The sequence below is a fragment of the Spermophilus citellus genome (genome assembly GCF_964194105.1).
Source record: "Spermophilus citellus genome assembly, chromosome: 8".
Classification (NCBI taxonomy): Eukaryota; Metazoa; Chordata; class Mammalia; order Rodentia; family Sciuridae; genus Spermophilus; species Spermophilus citellus.
Window position 1 is genome coordinate 132,431,941 of NC_138189.1, and position 19,729 is coordinate 132,451,669.

Sequence of the window (19,729 nt, forward strand, 5' to 3'; positions counted from 1 at the left end):
TAGATCATAAATCTCAGTGGAAAACCTAAAAACAATAACATTTCTTTAATATAAAAGATAGCCTTTATGACTTTATGTTAAGCCAAGATTTCTTGATATCACCAAAAAAAGAAACAAATTGACAAACTGGACTTTATCAAAGTTAATAACTTCTCATTGAATGACACTGTTAAAAAAAAATGAAAAGACAACCTACGTAACAAAAATGTTTAACATTAATAGTCACTGGGGAAGTTCACATTAAAAGCACAATGAGCTATCACATACCTATTAAATCAGCTAAAGCTTAAAAAAATAAACAACAAAAATGACCATAGCAAGATTTGACAAGGATATAAAAGAAGCAGTACTCCTGTACGCTCCTGTAGGTGGGAGTATAAATGAATCAAATTTGAACAAAAGTTTGTCAATTTCCCAAAAAGTAAATCATGATCTAGATATTCCACTCTGGGATTTATCCATAAGAAATGAAAGTGCAGACGGGCATAGTGGATCACACTTGTCATCCCAGTAACTCAGGAGGCTGAGGCAGGAGGATCACGAGTTCAAAGACAGCCTCAGCAATTTAGCAAGGCCCTAAACAACTTAGTGAGACCTTGTCTTTAATAAAAATAGAAAGGGCTGGTGATGTGGCTCGGTGGTCAAGCACCCCTGGCTTCAATCCTTAGTACCCGCCCCCTCCCCAAAAAAGTGCATGTCCCTCTGAAGATTTACCCATAAATGTTTTTAGCAGCTCTAGGTACAACAGTCAAAAGCTACAAACAACTCAAATATCTATCAACAGATCAAAGGATTAAAAAGAAAAAAAAATGTGGTATATCCATCCAATAGATCAGTAGTTAGCAGTCAAAAGGCATAAACTACTAGAATATACTACAACATAGGTGAATCTCTACTTCTTCTAAGTGAAAGACTCTAGATTTTTTCCTAAAACATATGCTATATAGCTTATTTATACATAATTATAAGAACTCCAACTTAACATATAATGAAATAAAGCAGAAAACAGTTACCTAAAGGTCAGGCCTGAGAAGGGAGGGGTGCAAAGAAAGGAGGCATTTCCAAAGACTGTTTATCTTGATTATGGTGACAGTTTCACAGGCGTATAAATACATCAGTCTTATCGAAATGTATATTATAAATATGGAGAGCTCATTATATTTCAATTACACAATAAAGCTGTTTAGTTGATTATGTCAATTGCACTATAATAAACGTAAAAAAAAATGAACGCAAAAAAACTGTTACAAGTATGTTCCTTACCCACAGCTTAGGATACTTCGGTACACATACGTATACAAAATGACAACCATAAACAAATTAAAACTTCCCTTATTTCTGCTCTCCTTCCTCTTCTTCCCCTACACTCCCATTTAAAAAAGAAAAAAGAAATCAAACACATCACAGCCTAAATCCGGAGAAAGAAACACTAACTAGAATTCAACCTTTGGGGTTTTTGTTTCTTTAAGGACAAGCAGAAAGAGCAAAGGAGGAAAATGGTTATCCAGCAGGGAAGGAAAACAGAGGGTGCATAATTGAAAAGAGGGAAGAATAAAAACCGAGAAAAACCAGAGAGCATTTCTTCTCCAATAAAATGAGTTTGTGCCTAAGCATCCTCTATAAGCTACTTATATCATTGCCATATGTCTATAGCTAGGCAATGCGGCATAAAAAATAAATACCGTTAATGTTAGGGAAGCAGTAATAAAAATGACAAGCTCCCCATACAGAATTTATTACACTGAGTCACTGCATCTCTCAGCCTCCCACCCAACATGTTTTCAAGCCACCTCTCTTTACCACCCATTGGGATCTGCCGGGAGACACAAATCATAATATTTACCTAAGCTGGCATTTCCTTCCCCAAAAATCCCATTCCAATTTCCAGACTTAAAAGAAGTTTCCTCCAGGTAAAATCACTTTACTAGAAACATCACAAAACAGATCATTTGTCACCCCACAATGGGAAACTGCTGTGATGAACATGTTGCAGGAACTCAAAATTATGGTCTGCATAGATAAGAAATCATTCCGAGGGCTCGAATTCAGTTCTCCAAAGCATGGGAGTAAAATTGTTGCCTCAAGTCAGGAGAAGAAGGAAGATGCCATGTGTAAGGCTACTGCCATCTTTCTTTCTCCAAGACCCTGAGGGCTTTGCTTCCTATCGTAGTTTGCTTCCTCCACTTCCAGCCTCCCATCCAGTAATGGCTCAGTTATTTGCCAGGAAAAGAATTTAAGTCAAGGCAAGACTTTGGTCTTTTCGTTGTTCTTGTTTCTTGGTGAGAAAAAGCTGTATTTCCGCTCTTACTGTGAAAGACAGAGCTGAGATTCCAACCTGGTGACTGGGTGGCTCCAGACCTCATGCCCTTGACCATTGTATTACACTTCTCTATCATGAGGAGGGAAATATTTGCTTTGGACATAACCATGTAGCCAATGTGGAATTAGGTAACAACTCAGTTTTCTTCCATTTGGTCCATCACCAGAAAAAGTGTCAATTAAATCCTAATTACTGCATTTTCAGTTGCTAAAAATAACATAGGGGAAAAGAACAGCAACCTAACTTTCGAATCTCCCAAGGCATCTGCCATCTTATGATAATCACTTCATCACATTCAGGCAGAATGTGTATATTGTTAGGAGTGAAATTATATAATAATAGCATCTCATAATTTCGTTCCGTAGGCAATGTTTGCTTCAAAGTGGAATGCAATATGATGGAGCAACATAATGAGAGAAAAAATGCAGAAAAAGCAACACAAGACCAAGGGCAATTAGGAAATGGCTTTAGAGAACATCAAGATCCAAAAGAGGGACTAGGGATGTGGTTTAGTGGTAGAGCACTTACCTAGCATGCACAAAGTTCTGGGTTCAATTCCCAGCTCAAAAAAAAAAAAAAAAATGCACATAAAGAATAAGATCCTCTGGTTTTGAGGCCAATTTTCCACAAAGGAAAAGAACAATGTATATCAGAGGCAAAAAGCACACAATTTACTAAGAAAGAATTAAGTTTTACCCTTAGTTTTCCACCAATAACTCAGTCATCTTGATCCATTCCCTTACCATCTGTTAGAGTGGTAGAATCCTCTGCTAGTCAAGTTAACATATACAATTTGTAATATTTTTATACCCTCATCCATTCTTTCTTTCAACCACCTAATATGGGCTTTCTCAACTCCATTATTTTGGATCAAGTAATTCTGCAGGGAAGGCTCAGCTACCCTGTGCACTATCGGGTATTTAGCAACCCAGCCCAGCCCTCCATTCATTAGATTACAGCAGCACCCTCTCCAGCGGTCACAAAACCAAAAATGTCTGCAGATATTTCCAAACATCACCAGGGGGGCAAAATCACCCTCGGTTCAGCGCCATTTCTCTAAATACTCAATGACAGGCATACCTCTAGTTGTTAGAAATATTGCAATGCATGGGACATATAAGACGCCAGTCTGCAGAGCACTTACATGCTAATCCTAGAGAAGGACTGATGAGATTCATTTTAATCCTCCTCTAAACCACAGTCACTACCAGTGGCAATCTAGATGATCAGTACATGGATTCAGCCTTCCTTTTGCCCCTTTGACTCACTGAAGAAAAAAATGTTAAGGGTGGCTAAAAACATCTTCAAAAGAAGTATCTGAAAACAGGTAATGCACACGTGAGCCCACTGAAAAATGTTAATGATGTAAAGAGAAGAACAACCAGACAACATAGGTTGCCTGATGCGATCCAACAGGAAGAATACAGCTGCACTCTGATACTCTTGAAATATATAAATAAAAACCCAATCTGAACCCAACAAAGACTATAGATTTAACTATTTGCAGAAAATACAGTGGCTAGAGAATCATGTTAAATGACCTCATGCCATATCTAAAATGCAGAAAATTATACTTTAAAAACCGAGCCAGTTTCTTCAACAAATAAATGCCAGTGGTTGAGTGGGAAAGAACTGTACAGATTAAGAGAGACTTAAAACTTATCAAGCACATAGACTGTCGATACTGTTTAAAACCTGTGGGATTTAAACCAAATACAAAGACTTTTAAATTTTTTTTTTTTTGGTTGGGGGAGAGACTTTTCTCACTTTAGTGAAAACTGAATAAGGACTGAATACTGGACGATATTAATTTTGTTGGATATCATAATTAGCCTCTGATTGTAAAGTCTGTCTTTTTTGAAATATATACTCAAGTATTTACAGATACAGCAATATAGTTTTTGGAAAATCTTTATAAAGTATCATCCCCAAAAAGTAGCAGGCAGGGAGATAAATGAATCATCGAGAAGAACGAGATACTAAGCTGAAGAACTGTAATAGGGCCATGAGGATTCATTACACTGATCTCTCTGGCCTTTCATATTTGAAGTTTTCATAATTTGTTAAATGCACAATGTGTAATTTAAGTAGATTATAATGTGCTGGTTGGAACCCAAGTAATTTGTACATTAAAAAAACACCTTATAGGGCTGGGGTTGTGGCTCAGTGGTAGAGCATTTGCCTAGCACATGTGAGGCACTGGGTTCAATCCTCAGCACCGTATAAAAATAAATAAAAGTATTGTGTCCATCTACAACAAAATAATATTTTTTAAAAAAAGCACCCTATACATGGTTCATAATAGCTGACCCTGGGAAAGCTCTGCCCTTTTGGTGGGGCGGGTCAGGAGGAGGGAGTTGTGTGCGTATAAAAATCCAAGTCCCTAAAAGAACCATAACACAGGAATTAACAGTTGTGATGTTTTTCCCATTCTTCAATTTTGTACTTCCTATTTTTATTCTTCATCAAACCAAACTTTTATGCCTGAATTCCTTCCTTTTTAGAAAGTTTGCTACTCATTAAAACGCTGAACTCTTTTCTTAACTCCAGTCCCATTCCATATTTCCTATAATAAATGAAAATTCTAAATTTACATTAAAATCCCAAGTAAAGTTTTCAAACAGCTTTGTAATTAACTGTTATAAAATTCTGTTGAAATATTTGAATTTTCAGAATTTTAAATATTAGCTTAAAACAATTAAGAGAGTCAGTGAATTCAATAAGTAGTCTTCCTTACTGAATCCTCGTTGTTTCATAGTGTTTATTCCTAAAACTCACATCAACAATAGATATCTATTTTAAGACCAAAGGCTATTCTGTTATAGCTGACTGGACAACTGATGTCCACCTACTATCTATCTTACCTTCTGGAACATTATTAGCTCAATGCTTTCCTTTTCAATAACTATTGGTATCTATGTGCAGAGTAGGCACCTGCTTTATGTTATAGTACTCCTTGTTCACTCTTTCCTCCTATTACTGAGAGGACCTTACCTCAGATACTGTTTCAGGGCACTTGTTATTGTCTTCACTTCCCAGTCTATGGAATTCTCCAGGTCCAGCTCACTGCATGTTTTTACATCTAGTGAACAAGCAAGAAAGAAAAGTTCATTAAAACCTGGAACATGCAGAAGCCATCCTGACAAACTCACAGAAGCTTCCATTTTTTAAATGCTGAATCCATTTAATTAACAAATAATTAATCCTGTGGTTTCCCTACCAAAACAACATTACATGCAATTTCTTTATGATACTATCAGTCATGTTCTATTACTAGGCTTATATAGCACTTCAGAAAATCTGTAGTAGAGATCAAAGCAAAGGGGTAAGTTTGAAGCCAAAGTATGGAAGAATGAAGACATGGTATGGCGTTTCAACATCTCTAACTGGTATTGTTCATGTACAGCTAACAGCATCATCAACACCTCCTTCATGTTAAAGCAGCCATGGCTTAAAGCATGTGGCTTTTCCAGTTCAATGAGTGGGTTAAGTCACCGCAGGTAGCACAACTGCTATGAGATGTTATTACAGGAGGAAGAGGTGGCACCTCTTACTAACAGCAAACCTTTAGAATGGCAACAAGCTGGGGTAAAGAATAAGCTTGAGCCCATGTTTCAAGATTTGTATTCATTACATTATTGTTCTAAAGATTAACACAGAAATATGACGACATGCAGACTTAAAAAGTCACTGATGTTTTACCCGATTTAAACAATGCACAATGTGTACATGTATCAAAATACACTATACTATTAATATGTCTAATTTTTATGTATCTGTCAAAAAATAAATTGGATTTGTAAAACAAAAGCTATCTAAGAAGGGAGAGTCATTTAGGGGTCCTCTTCCACACTGACATTACAATGACACACTTATCCTGGAAAAATTGATTGGATGATTCTGTAATACCTCTAACATTCACTCCAAATGAAACTAGTTTTCTTTGTTCTAAAAGTGTTATTGATGTGTTGCTTCCCAGTGCCCTTTTAAATAGCTACTAAGTTCTAAGGCAAAAGTGTGTGGTACCAAAAAAGAAAAAGAGTAGAAAAAGTTGATTCTGGTTGAAGTAAAATGACAACACGGTTAGAAAAGCAAATTTTCTCAGTTGGTGGCATCTTTGCTATTTGTACCCCATGCACCAGCACACTCCACGTGGCTGGTAGTGCACAGCAGGGCAGTATGGGTATCCCTAGCCATCTTCAGTACCTGCATCAACCTATGCCAGAGAGCGACTCAGAACAAGGGAGTCCCAACTCATCTGGGCTTCAGGTCTTCGCCTGCACCATGGAGACCATGTAAATGCTCTCATAGAACTAGTGAGCACGTCAAACAAGGCAGGAACATAGGCCAATTTTCATAAATTATTACATGTAGCAGATCACCATCACGGCATAGTGGCTAAAAAGCTTAAGGGTTCAGTGGTGGCACCCACCCAAAGGAAGGAATGGATAAGAATGGTAGCAAGTCATCAACGGAAACTTGCCTGGCTTTCTACATTCCTATCATGTGAAGAAAAATAAAAGATTCATGGAAGAGACCCTTTCTCCCTCACTCCAGAATGACGTCCCAACCAAGATTAAAACAAAAACAAAACAAACAAACAAAAAAAACACCCACTGGTTGCTTCAGGGTTATTTTTTTTTTCTTCCTTACATTGTATTTGTTTTATTTGTCTACATAAAGAAAACATCTTGTTAGTATTTTCTTTCTTAAAGCACAAAAATAGAACAGGCTGTCAAAATGTGACCAGTATGCAAAGTCACGCATGTTGCCTAAAAACTCTTAAGCTCAGACATGACAAAGAATGGATGACAACTCAATGTTGGACTCAAACTTTTTGAAAATAAAGTGAAACAGGAAGTGATGGTTGTTTCACAGCCATAACATCATACATACGAAGTCAATTACTCAAAGGTCTGGAGACTTTTTAAAGCACTTCAACATTTCTTGATTACAGCGACTGACAGCCCTATGCAATAAACTACAACAATGGCAATTGACACTGATTACATTTTGATCAGTTCCTACAATTCAGAACTCATTTGTTACCGAGCTTGTCAGACAAGCCACAGATACATTCAAGAAATCAAATTAAGAACCCTGATTAAAGATGCAATCCTTTATAACAAGGACTAAATAATTCTGTTCTAAAGGCTTTGCCAACCAATTACTTCTGTAACTGAATATTCTGTCTCTCATTAAATCAATTATTTAAATCTCATTTTAACATACAAGTCAGATAACATTTTCAATCAACTTGCTACCAGCAAATCACCATTTTAAAATCCAAGAGGGTTCTAAAGGAAATCTTTTATTTCCAACTTTCTACCAAATTATTCTATATTTTGAGAATCATATTCTCTCCATGGAAAAATAAGCCACCCTTCTAAATTCATGGGATAAAAAGCAGCTGTCACATCAGAAGCTAATGACTACATAGTGTCTATGTTATTAATCTCTTAAATTTTTCACTGTTTTCAAATAACTCAATCATCCCTAGCAGTCCTTTACAATCAGTGGGTGCACTGGGAATAGGTAGAATTTGTTATAACCTTATTTAGGATTCAAATATAAGAATATGTTTGGAGTGTTCATTCAAAATACATATTCTACCTTAAATAAGGGGAAAATTTTGCTTCCTTTAGAACCAAAAAATAACATCTCACGAATAGTTAAAACTCCAAAATAATGAGCGCAAATGGTAGACTTTTTATTGGGGTGAATGTTTCCTACTTGCATAACCACTGGCTATTTCTTTGAAATTGGAAACGTATGGCCCAACCAAACTGCAAAGCACCATTTTATGCAAAGCTAATACTGCACTTAACAATGGCTTGGGTCCAATTTCAAAGTACTTGAAGAAACATGATGATGGGATGAGTTCTGAAAATACACTTTATTGTAATAAACTGAAATGTTTTTCAGCTACATTAGTTCACTTTTCCTCCCAAACTATGTGACAAAGTTGTCCTGCAGACAAAGTAAATGAGGTAATATTTTTAAATCAACACTCTTCCAAATTATTTTTATTTCTTGTTTTCTATGTTTCTATGTCTAAAAATATATAAACCATCCAGGCTTTTTTTTTTTTTGCAAATTACATTTAGAAATAGTTACTGGATCCATGAGATCCCATACGTCACACTACCTCATTTCTCAGTTTCCCCTTCCTCGGCTCTGCTTTCCTTCCAAAGTGGGGGAAGAGGAGGAATACAGGACAGCTAACACACTTCAGTTCTAATCTGTAACTACTGTGATTCAGCTTTTAAATTCTCATCTTCTTGACTAAAAAACCATAACTCACCCCAAACACACCCTATGTGTTATTTCTCTCTACTTTCCTCAACTACTCTGTATCTAAACAAACTTTTACCAGATTATGTGCCCTGACTCAGAGACAGCAAAAGAAAATGGCCTGTAAACAAAAGGAAGTCCGTCCCTCAGGTGGGCATTTCCTTTTGGAAATTTAAGAAGCTTAGTCTAGGGAAAGGTTCAGAGGCTGCTGGAAATTCAGCAGAATGTTGCTTTCTATTCCAGGATGGAAGACAAAGTCTCAACACCAGGAAGGACGACAGTTACCTTCTCCTTCACCTGGCCTGGAAGAGCATAAATGATTTCTCCATTTACAGAGCTTTCTATGATCAGCTGCCATCACTCTTCATGTTGAATGGACAAAGGGGATGAAGAGGGTGAGAAGAGGAGACAGGGGGAAGGAGGAGAGGGGATGAATGAGGAAGAGATGATGGAGGGAGAGGAAGGGATGATGGAGGGAGAGGAAGGGATGATGGAGGGAGAGGAAGAGATGAGGGGGGGAGAGGGAGGGATGAGAGAGGGAGGGATGAGGGATGAGAGAGGGAGGGATGAGGGAGGGAGAGGGAGGGGAGAGGGAGGGATGGAATAGGTAAAGATAATGGGGAGAAACATTTTTCTGTATTTTAGTCTTAAAGGGGGAAGAAAACACTCCACAGAAAGGAGATAAGGAAAACGTGCAAGAGATTAAGCATAAATTCTTTATTTAGGAATCACCACAAACTTCTACATGTGAGTATTTAAAGAATACTTTAAACAGAAAATGCAAAACATTTTATATAAAAATGGCAATAATAAAAAATCTAAAGTAAATAGCTCTCAAGACCTAAAATGAATCAAGTAAAAGCAGCTCTCAAAAAATGAAATAGCTTGGAACTTTTTCTCACTTAGATTTTAGATTATATTTCAAAGAAAAAAAATGCATTACCAACAAAATGCTCTTTGAAAATATCCAAATTTTAAATAAAATATTGATCTCAGGAATAATAAAAGATAATGACTTGCTTTAAAAAGCAAACTTAAAACTTTGGCGGGCCCACTCAATTTTTCTTCTCTTTAAGACATACAACCTTAAAACAATAGAGAAGTGGGAAACGCTGGAGAGAAAGAACATCTATGGGAACTCATACATGACTACCAAAACTCAAATTTTGTTTTTGGCAGCAGTAGCAAATTATTTCAATTTGAAGATTTAATCAGGATGGGACGGACACATCTTAAGGAAATCCTCAATTCAGTAGGAAATAGTGAATAAACCTCTTTTGCCGAGAGCTAAAGTTTGTATTGGTAACAAACAAACAAGAAAATGGTGCTAATGCAAATCCAAAATTTTTGACAATCTTAAATTCATACCACGGATACTTTATAGATAACAAAAACAAACATATTATTCAGCCCTCAAATTAATTATTAAATGAGGAGATAACAAGTCAGTATCTTTCTCTCATGCCAATTCTCTAAGTTCCTCTTTTTACAGACTATTACTGAGAACACAGCAGCACTTCTCTTGCCAGCAATTCAAAGGAGGTTATAACATGCCCGTGTTCTGGACTTCTCTGATGCTCATGGAAAGTATGGACAGTTTTCCAGGTCATCAATTTTTGAGGTTTTAGATAGACAGTGAAAAACACCTTGTAAGTTAAGGACTGTCTTGGAACATTTCCCAGGAGCAGAGGAGACCATCACCTGGGTTCAGCTATGTTGAGTGTATAGGATTTTATGAGATTAAGAACAAATTTTGAGAGAGCTTAACACTTCATGGTGACCACAGAAACACCCTTGGTCAAGCTTTCCTGGAACGTGAACAATAGGATAAAAATAATGCCAGGATCTTTATGGCCAGTTTAGCACCAAAATGTGCCTTTCGGCCCACATCTCCCATTCTGATACCAAGAGCCTTCTAGGTCTAATCATTAAAACACCATGTTGGAAATGGGAGAAGTGTTTCTAATTTTAAAATTAAGTAAAAGCAGATGCTGCAGTGCCATTAAACTCTTCCAGCTGCTACTGAACCACTGGCAACCTGGGTCTATTTAATTTGGAGCCTGCTAATGGTAAAAAGGAAAAATCTGTCTGCCAGAATTGCACACCCAAGTCAAACCAGAGAGGCAGAAAATGAAAACAGCTCATGAAAGCGAATGTATCCTAACAAGGCTCTCCAGCTGATGACGGGCAATTTTTCCTGTGGTTAATAGCTTAAAAAAAAAAAAAAAAAAAAAAAAAAAGGTTGTTGCTTATGAAATCCTTAATTCAAATACAGCCAAACAAGCAGTGCTATCCATAATGTGTCAGTTGATTTTGTTCATCTTAGTTTATGCTTTCTAAAAATGAGTCTTTACTACAACACTTTAGGATGCAGACAGGTTTAAATGCATTCACAGCCTACCTGGGGGCATTGTTAATATTGATTAATTAAAGTGAGACAGCAAATAAATTAATATGTAGCAAGGTCAGAATGACAGATTGGTTTGATATCCAAGGGCCTGCAGCCAGATGAGTTATTGCTTCTCAAGAGGCAGCCTGCTCTGAGGTGGGGAGAAGTGGAGTGCCTTACAGGTGGCACGGAACTGACAGCAGTGTGTAATGCAAAAGCGCTTTGTCATTCACATAATGTCTGGGGTAATGAAATGAATTCACTTTCTGGCTTCCTCTAGTCTGCGATGCCAAAGAACACTGTGTTATCAGCACAGATGGAGCATGCGTGGTTCTGGAGAAGAGCCTGGTGCGAACTACAAACAAGTCACTGTGAATACCAATGAATCCCTAAGAGTCAGACCCTCGCTGTCAAATGACAGTTTGGGAAGCTCCATAGAAATGAGCGAGTCCCAGTGGTCTTGTCCAATCAAATGTACTGTCAAGATTATGGACAGGCAATTTGGAAATCATGCAAATCATAGAAGCCTGACTGCTACTTCACTGAGTAGAGCAAGGAGTGAAAGATATTCATCCATGGGGCTGGGGTTGTGGCTTAGTGGTGGCGCTCTCGCCTAGCATGCATGAGGCACTGGTTCGATCCTCCATACCACATAAAAACAAAATAATATGCCCGCATAAAACTAAAGATACATAAATAAATGTTTAAAAAAAAGATATTCGTCCATGAGGTGCATCATCTTCTTAATAAGTAGAGGCGAAGTAGATAATCTAAGCTAATCCAAATACTAATCTACTTCTGAGTCAACCATCTCTGCTCAGGAGACCACTCATCAGTAGAAGAAAAAAATGGATTCCCAAATATGCTTTATGTTACTATGAAATATTAAGTTGTGAAGTCAATGAACATTAACAAATAATGCATGGAAAAATGATTAGAAAAGAGGCATACCCATCAACATACTCAGAAGTCTCTGGACCTTTGAACTCACCCCCACAACTCTGTACAATCCTTGGTCATTTATACCTATTGGAAGAAACGAAATGTTAGCAAAATACAACAGTATCAGATTTAAAAAGCTGTCACCAAACAATTGCAGTCATAATCTTTGCTAACTCATATTAGCAACATTCCTGTTGACTGTAAAAATAATGTTCGACAAAAATCAAGTGTTTATACCAACTTGTTTTTTTTTTTTTAAACCGGCTTTGTATTTGTGTGCTATGGTTGGAAAATAACTTAAATCAATTTTCCATGTGGACAAAAATGTAATGAGTCAATGTTAATGAAAAGTCGAGCATCATGGATACACTAAAATGTATTCCAATGCAACTTGTAAAGATACATTAAACCTTATGTTTCTTCGGTTCACTTGTTCACATTTCTCTTAAAGTGTTAGTCTTTTAAAAATAATATAGTGATTAGGATATAAAAAGAAATCATTGTTTGGATGATTGTTGGATACCAGTTAAGACTAAAGCAGTATTTTTAAAGAAAGAGTTGTTATATGCCCTGCCCAAGTGTGTATCAACCACAAACTCTACTGCAAAATAAACCAAATCATTGCAAACTCTTCTGCAGAAACCTGAAAATCAGGGGTCCTGGAGCACAATAGATAATAAAGGCAAGAAAAGTTACATCAGACACAATTTCATATGCTGAATAAATGTCCCTTTTGGATTCTCATCTTAACAAACCAATTGTAAATGACACTTGAGAAACAATCAGGAAACTGAGAGGCATTCAGGTGATACAAAGAAATTTCCTTCCACTGAAAGGAATGGAAGTCATCTGTCTTACATTTGCTGGAAGAGGAAGACGAGATGGTTGAAGCAACTGAGCAGCCTGTACATATTGCTGAATCTGGGTGATAAGAGTATGGGCAGTCATTGCACAGAATTCTCTAATTCAATGGACTTGAAAAATTATATAATAAAGCAATTCTCCCCCCAAATAGGACTACTTGTCTATACTTCCAAAGAGTTACAGCTTCAGGGCTATGTGTCTATTTTCTACGCTACAAATGTTAAAGCCAACAAGAACACAACTGGCTGACAAGGAAATGACATCTCTAATCCCCAAAGTTTCCAAAACAAAATAACTCAACAACAAAAGGCCATGAGATCTGCACAAAGGGGTCTATTTTCTTCTTACCTCCTGCACTGATGAAAAGAATACTAGACAGAGTCTAAAGCATTGGATTCAAGTCTCAGTTAGACAAGCATGAGCAAATTAGGAAACCTCTGAGACCCAAGGCCACATAGGAGATCAAGGGCAACACCCTAGGCCCTAGTATGCTGGGAGGAAAAAGATGCTAGAAACATTCTGTACATTATAATGCACTCTGACACACACATCCACATACACTTTCTTTTTTTCTTGCCAGAAATCAGTTTTTTTCTTTTCCTCCATTTTGCCTTTTATTTGTCTTTACTCATTTTTAAACTTCTCAAATGTTCTATTTTGCCTTTGATTATGGGCCAAATTTGTGACTTTCACAGATTTACATGTTGAAGTCCTAACTCCCAGTATCTTCAAATGTGACTGTATACAGAAAAAAAAAAAAAAAAAAAAAAAAGGTCTTTAAAAGCAGTAATTCATTTAAAATGAGGTCATCTGGGTGGGCCCTAGTCCAATATGACTGGTGTCCTTGAAAGGAGAGAACATTTGGACACAGTAAAAGCTGGCGGCCTGCAAGCCAAGGACAGAAGCTTCAGAAGAAACTGACCCTGGCGATAGCTTTATAATACACCTCTAGCCCCACCAAAATTATGACAAAGTAAATTTCTATTTTTTAAGTCACCCAGTATATGACTTTGTTACAGCAGCCTTGCCCTACTGATACATGCTCTCTCTCCATTCTCTCATTAGAGCTCAGAGAACCAGGAGGGCCAAGGCTAGCCCCCAGTCTACCCCAGTCGACTCAGAATGCAAGAGTCCCAGCAGCAAAGAGGCTCCTTCCTAATGCGGGACAGCCACTAACTAAAACAGGAGATGGGGCAGCATGGCCCTGCCTCAAGTTGCAAAAGAGAAGAGGAAAATGTCAAGAAATAAAAATCAGAGAATTCTGAGCCTGCTCCAAGGAGAAAGACTGAGCTACTCATTCCTTCCTTCTCCTAGAAGCCAGGGGACCTGTCCAGAGTGTTTAAAATGCCAGAGGATTTTGTTCAGCACTACTCTATTAAATAAACCTACAACAACAGCTTGACCCCAGTGCCAGAAGTAAAAAGAGCAAGTCATATTCTGCAAACAAATATGCACCTCTGTGAAAAGTGCCTGAAATATATGGAAAGATGAAATAAGAATGTTACTTCAGCAATAATCATCACTCTGCTGGTAATTACTATCAGATAATTGATCAAGTTCAAATTCATCACCATGAGAAGAGTAGAGTTAATTGCTAATGCATAATGAAAGGTGCAAAGGGGAATGAAAGTTCCTCAACACAGTTTTTCCTTTTCTTAATGAAATTTAAATAAATCTCATACAAAAGCAGTTCAGAAATGGCACATGAAATACTCAAGTCTTGTGCGATTATCTCTCTCGTAACACTTCTTTGAAAGGCCCTGGACTAACAAAACGAGAAGAACTTCAATCTACAAACACATACGTGTTCATATAAAAATCTCAACTGTGTTAAGAGAATACAGACCAACATGCCAGTTCATACTAGTGGGCCTAATCACCTCCCTTCCAGCTTCTTCCCCAATTTCCCTCTTGCTCAAAGGGATCACTCTTTCTAGTCACCAAATATTAGAATTTTCAAGTTTAACTTGTCACGTTCCAAATTCGACAGGTCAATGTCCACTCAATCTTCTAACTGAAGACTAATCTCTGCCTCTTTAACATAGTCTTGAGTTCTTTGCACAGGAACACCAACATTCCAACCACCCCCGTCCTTTCCCCTCTATATTCCTAGCATTCATATCACTTTTGTTATCGAAGGTCTTCACCATCCCCATTTTAAGAGTAAGCCAGCAGATGAAGCCCCTTTCCCAGCCTTGACAAGTACGTAAGTATCCATAAGGGGCCCCACTCATCTACCTACGTCTATCGCACAGCAGGCTGCTGTCCCCCACAGAAAACCAAGTTCACACTATCCTTCGTGACTATATTCAGGCTGAGGTCTCTCCCCTGACAGGAACCGTCTGCCCCTTCCTTGTCTACCCAAGGCGACTCACCTGTCAACTATTTATTCATCAAATATGTGCCAGGTGCAAGAAGCTACTCAAGATTCAGCAATGAGTAAAATAAATTTCCATCCGAACCTTCAAAACCAGACCAAATCCTACCTTTTCTGACTCTAGCCCAAACTAATAGTCCCTTTCCCTAAACATAATCATAATCAATTCCTTTTATTTCAACACTTGGTCACGTTCTAAACCAAGTCCATAATCTCTTAGTCACAACTCCAAAAACCAGAATTCTCAATGCTTGACCTTGAACACATCATGTTAAGTCTTTATTTTCCCCACTTAGAGTGAATGCTCATATTCAACCATGTAAAAAATAATTTCCAGGGCTGGGGTTGTAGCTCAGTGGTAGAGCACTTGTCTAGCATACATGATGTTCAGTCCTCGGCACTGCATATAAAAATAAAGATATAAAAAATACAATAACATTATAAAAACAGTAATTTCCACAAACTTATCTAGAGATGCACATACTATATAGACCTGTATTACCTTTTTACTTAAAGAAAAAAATTACATTCTGAAACACATCCAGAATTAGAATTTTAAAACAAACAACTGCAGAACTCTATTCTATCTTCTCTCCCAATATGCAGATATTACCTTGAGAAATATTAGGTCAACTTTGTGTGTGTGTATTTATGTATTTTGGTAAATGGCACCTTGCATTAAGTAGTTGGGCACAAAATAGGTAGGTAGTGCTATGTTGATGTGACTTGAAATTAACTTAGAACTATAGATACAGATTGGACCAAAATGTATTCTAAACTAAGAAAGCTAAATATCCAAATTGTTGTATCTTTGAGTGTATAAAGGCTTACCAATAGATAAATAAAATATTTTCTGGGTTTTAGCAAAAAAAAAATTGTAATTTGGCCCAAAAGTGTTTATAAGCCCAAAGATTTTTCTTTTAATAGATGAGACTGGTTTCAATGGATAGTAATATACAAATTCCAATACAAAGAAGATCATCTGATGACAGATGTCCCGAGGTAAAGTGGATAAGGTCAAATCCAGCATGTCTTACTTCCTATCACCAGTCTCTTCTAATCTGCCACTCTGCTACCGCAGAGTGTGACCCACATCTTCTGTGAGGAGATATCAAAAAGTGGGAATGAATCAAGTTTCATCACAATATCTGCCCAGTTGCTTCCCTCTCAGAACCCAGAAGATATCACCAGAGCCATAATATATTTGGCACCCACAGGCCCTTTCAAGTGATCTGGAGAAGCAAGAGAGAAAGGAAGATGCTCTGGGACAGTAAGAGTTAAGGTACAAAAAGGAGAATATGATTTAAAAGGATCAATAAACTCAAACAACAGAAGTGGAGGCAAGACTGGACAGGCTGTGTCTTAGTCTATGTTCTGCTGCTATAACAGAATGTCTTGGACTGGGTAACAGATGACAAAAAAAAATTTCTTTAGCTTATGGTTCTAGAGTCTGGAAAGATCAAGGGGTCACATCTGGTGAGAGTCTTCTTGCTGTCATCACATGCGGGGAGAAAGGAGGATAAGTCAGCAAGGAAAAGTGGCGGGGGGGGGGGGCAAAACATTCTTTAATCAGGAGCCCACTCCTATAATCATAAGCCCATTCCCCAGACGACAGTGTTAATTTACTCATGAGGGCAGAGCCCTCCATACCTAATCACCTCTCAATCCGGCTGCAGTATGGGTTAAGTTTTCTACACTGCAACTTTGGGGACACATTTAAACCACAGTAGGATACAAGTAAATGTGGTGAATAAGAAAAAAACAGCTTCTAAAATAAAGGAAGCAGAGAGGTAAAGGTGATTACAAAGTGTGTTTGCATGCGCGCGCGCACACACACACACACACCACACACACACACAAAGGTGAGCAGGGCAAAGAATGCAAAGCAAAAGGGGAAAAGAGAAAGGAATGAAGTTAGCAGGTGAGGTAGTCCATAATATTGAATTTCCTCAGAATTATCAAGTACTAACTATATTTCAGGCACCCAGAATTAAGTGAAGACCTAGAAATTAAAATTAAGAGATCAACTTGATACCAACTAGGGCAGGAAATCTTTTTGTTCCCCCCTTCTTCTTGGTTTCAGGAGACACTTTGATAATTCTGTATTCTCTATTACCTCACACAGTGCTCAGCACGTCCTATGCATTTAACAGATAAATGGACTATATTAATGACTGAAATGAATAATGAATTAATATGCTGATGATTAAGAAGTAAATGGAATATGGAAAGACAAGACAGGAAAGGTCTCCCATGTGTTCCTGTGTGTGTAGATAAAACTAGATGAAAGAGAAGGGCTCAACATGGAATGTAAACACTTTTGATGGTAACAGGCGCAAAATTATTTTAAAAGATTTTGCAGCTGCATGATTCTACAGAAATAAATGATCAAATTCCATGGGTCTATAAACATTCAGCTCACATCTAGCAACCCGCAGAGTGCCTGGCATGGAATGAGGTACTTAATATTTGCAGAGTGACTGAATTGTTTATTTGCACTTGTGTGTGGTGACAACAGGGTAAAAGGTCATTAATGTTCATGTTCACATTCACAGGATTTACATCAAAAGTCTGCAACATTTCATTTTTAATGAGGCATATGTGCAAATCTGTAAGCATGTGAATGTAGGAATACAAATATAGGTTTACACGACTCTCCAGCACTGCAAAGACAAATTCCCTGATGGGTTATGTAATGAGAAAATGTGCAATTTTATGCATATGTAAATTCTAATCATTATTTTAAAATGTCCTAATTTTAAATATTTACATATTTTACATAATTATAAACATTAACCAATGTTGAAAGACACTTGACAATAAAAGGAAAAGACGTGTAACACAGGAAATGATTAGAAAAACTCGTAAGAAAATCACGAAGGTGACTCAAGGAAAAGCAATGGAGAAACTCATGGGTGTCGTTTCAGGTCAGGGGTGAGTTACAGAAAAAAGGCGATGTGTTCCCATCTATATTTACAACCAATCTTCAATAACACTGTTTAAGTGCCTGTGTAAGTGTAGTGAACACTTTCCAGGCTATCTCCTGTCCTAGGTTACACAGAAATAAACAGATCCATACATACCCTTAAGATAGTCAGCAATCTGTAACTCTTTAGGTTTCTGTCAAAGATGTGTATTCATATTAATTTTAAATAAACACAGTAGCAAGAATCCTTTGCTCTGTTCCATCAATGGGGCATATTCACTGCCATGAATGTAAGACACTGTTATCTACTGAACTCTAAAACTCAAGAATAAATTATTTTTTTAACACTTACAATGCATTAAATACCTCAAAGAGAAGGTAAGAGCAATTCCTAAGCAATGAGACAGAAGATTAACTGTAGCTATATAAAGATGAAAAGATCAAAAGAGCACTCAATAACCTTTTCACCTTTCTGGACCTTGGTCCAAACAAAAAAAATTTTTTGTAATTTTTAAAAAGCATATCCTGGATATACAAATTTGTTCACAATTTAGGATTACTGACATTCTGAAAATTTCCAACACTACCATCCTCTAGGTGTGATTTGGCAAGTTGCTCCCTCTATGCTTCACCTCCTTCATCTGAAAAACAGGTTAAGATGGAAGGGAGGCTGTGTATGGCTGAGTGGTACAGCACTTGCCTAGCATGCAAGGCCCTGGGTTCAACCCCAGCACCGTCCAAAAAAAAAAAAAAAAAGTGGAATGGGGTCATTGTGAAAATTAAAGGAGCCTATGTTTATAAAGCATGGGAACAAACCTCAGATTCAACTAATTCTTTATTAATTCAAGCACTCACTAAAAACTAACTACAGCATAACATTCAAACCTCATCTCAAAATAGCTAGGCATAATACATCTAAAACCCCCCACAAGGAAGGCATGTTGTCCACACTCCACTTTCAGAAAACCAAGCATATGCCAAGAAGAGAGTCAACATTTACTTAATAAGAATGACTCATGGAAAATACAAAATTCCTGTTCACCAATAACATTTGCATTTCTTCCCATGGATAATAACCATTTGGATAGCAGATAGAAAAATATCACAGATAATCACCCAGTGTCTCATCTTCCTTGCCCCTTCCTATGGAGTTGTACTTTCCCAGCATGCTAGCTTCAGGTACAATTCTTGTGCAAACCTGTTTCTGTATCATGACGGGCAGCCTCCTGGACAGCAAGCACTTTCAGGGAAAATCAGGGTTTCATTTGCATGGTCCTTCCCCATCCATACAAACCAGAGTCTCAAGATAGGAAAGACAGAGTGGCACAGGAGGGGCCCTCCCACGTCCGTCCATCATATCTGCTCCAGCACCCGTCCCAACTAGGTGAGAAAGATGGAAGAAGTACTAGGCAGCTATCCAGTTCCAGGTCGGAGCCGGTGCTTTTGGAAGTACTGTTAATTTCAGGACTCTAAACACACATCTAGGCTTGGCTAAGTCTCTTCCTCTCTCATCCAAGGCTCAAATACAACAGGTGGCTGCTTTATTAGTGGCTACCTTCATTTTAGGGTCAAAATGAACTGTAGGCTACCTGTGACTGACCTTGCTTCCAGTCTATA

General features: G+C 37.6%; 1 protein-coding gene across 3 annotated transcripts in view; it reads right to left on the reverse strand.

The window, feature by feature from the left end:
• Positions 1-19,729, reverse strand: part of ARHGAP10 (Rho GTPase activating protein 10) — a 303,935-nt gene that overhangs the window by 118,050 nt on the left and 166,156 nt on the right. For 2 of the 3 annotated variants that reach the window (XM_081302995.1, XM_081302993.1), the window contains 2 exons: positions 11,955-12,029; positions 5,315-5,402 (listed from right to left, as the gene is read on the reverse strand). In XM_081302995.1, coding sequence (XP_081159121.1) covers positions 5,315-5,402; positions 11,955-12,029 — 163 coding nt within the window. The remainder of the gene's footprint in view (positions 1-5,314; positions 5,403-11,954; positions 12,030-19,729) is intronic. The other variant, XM_081302994.1, reaches the window with a different exon arrangement.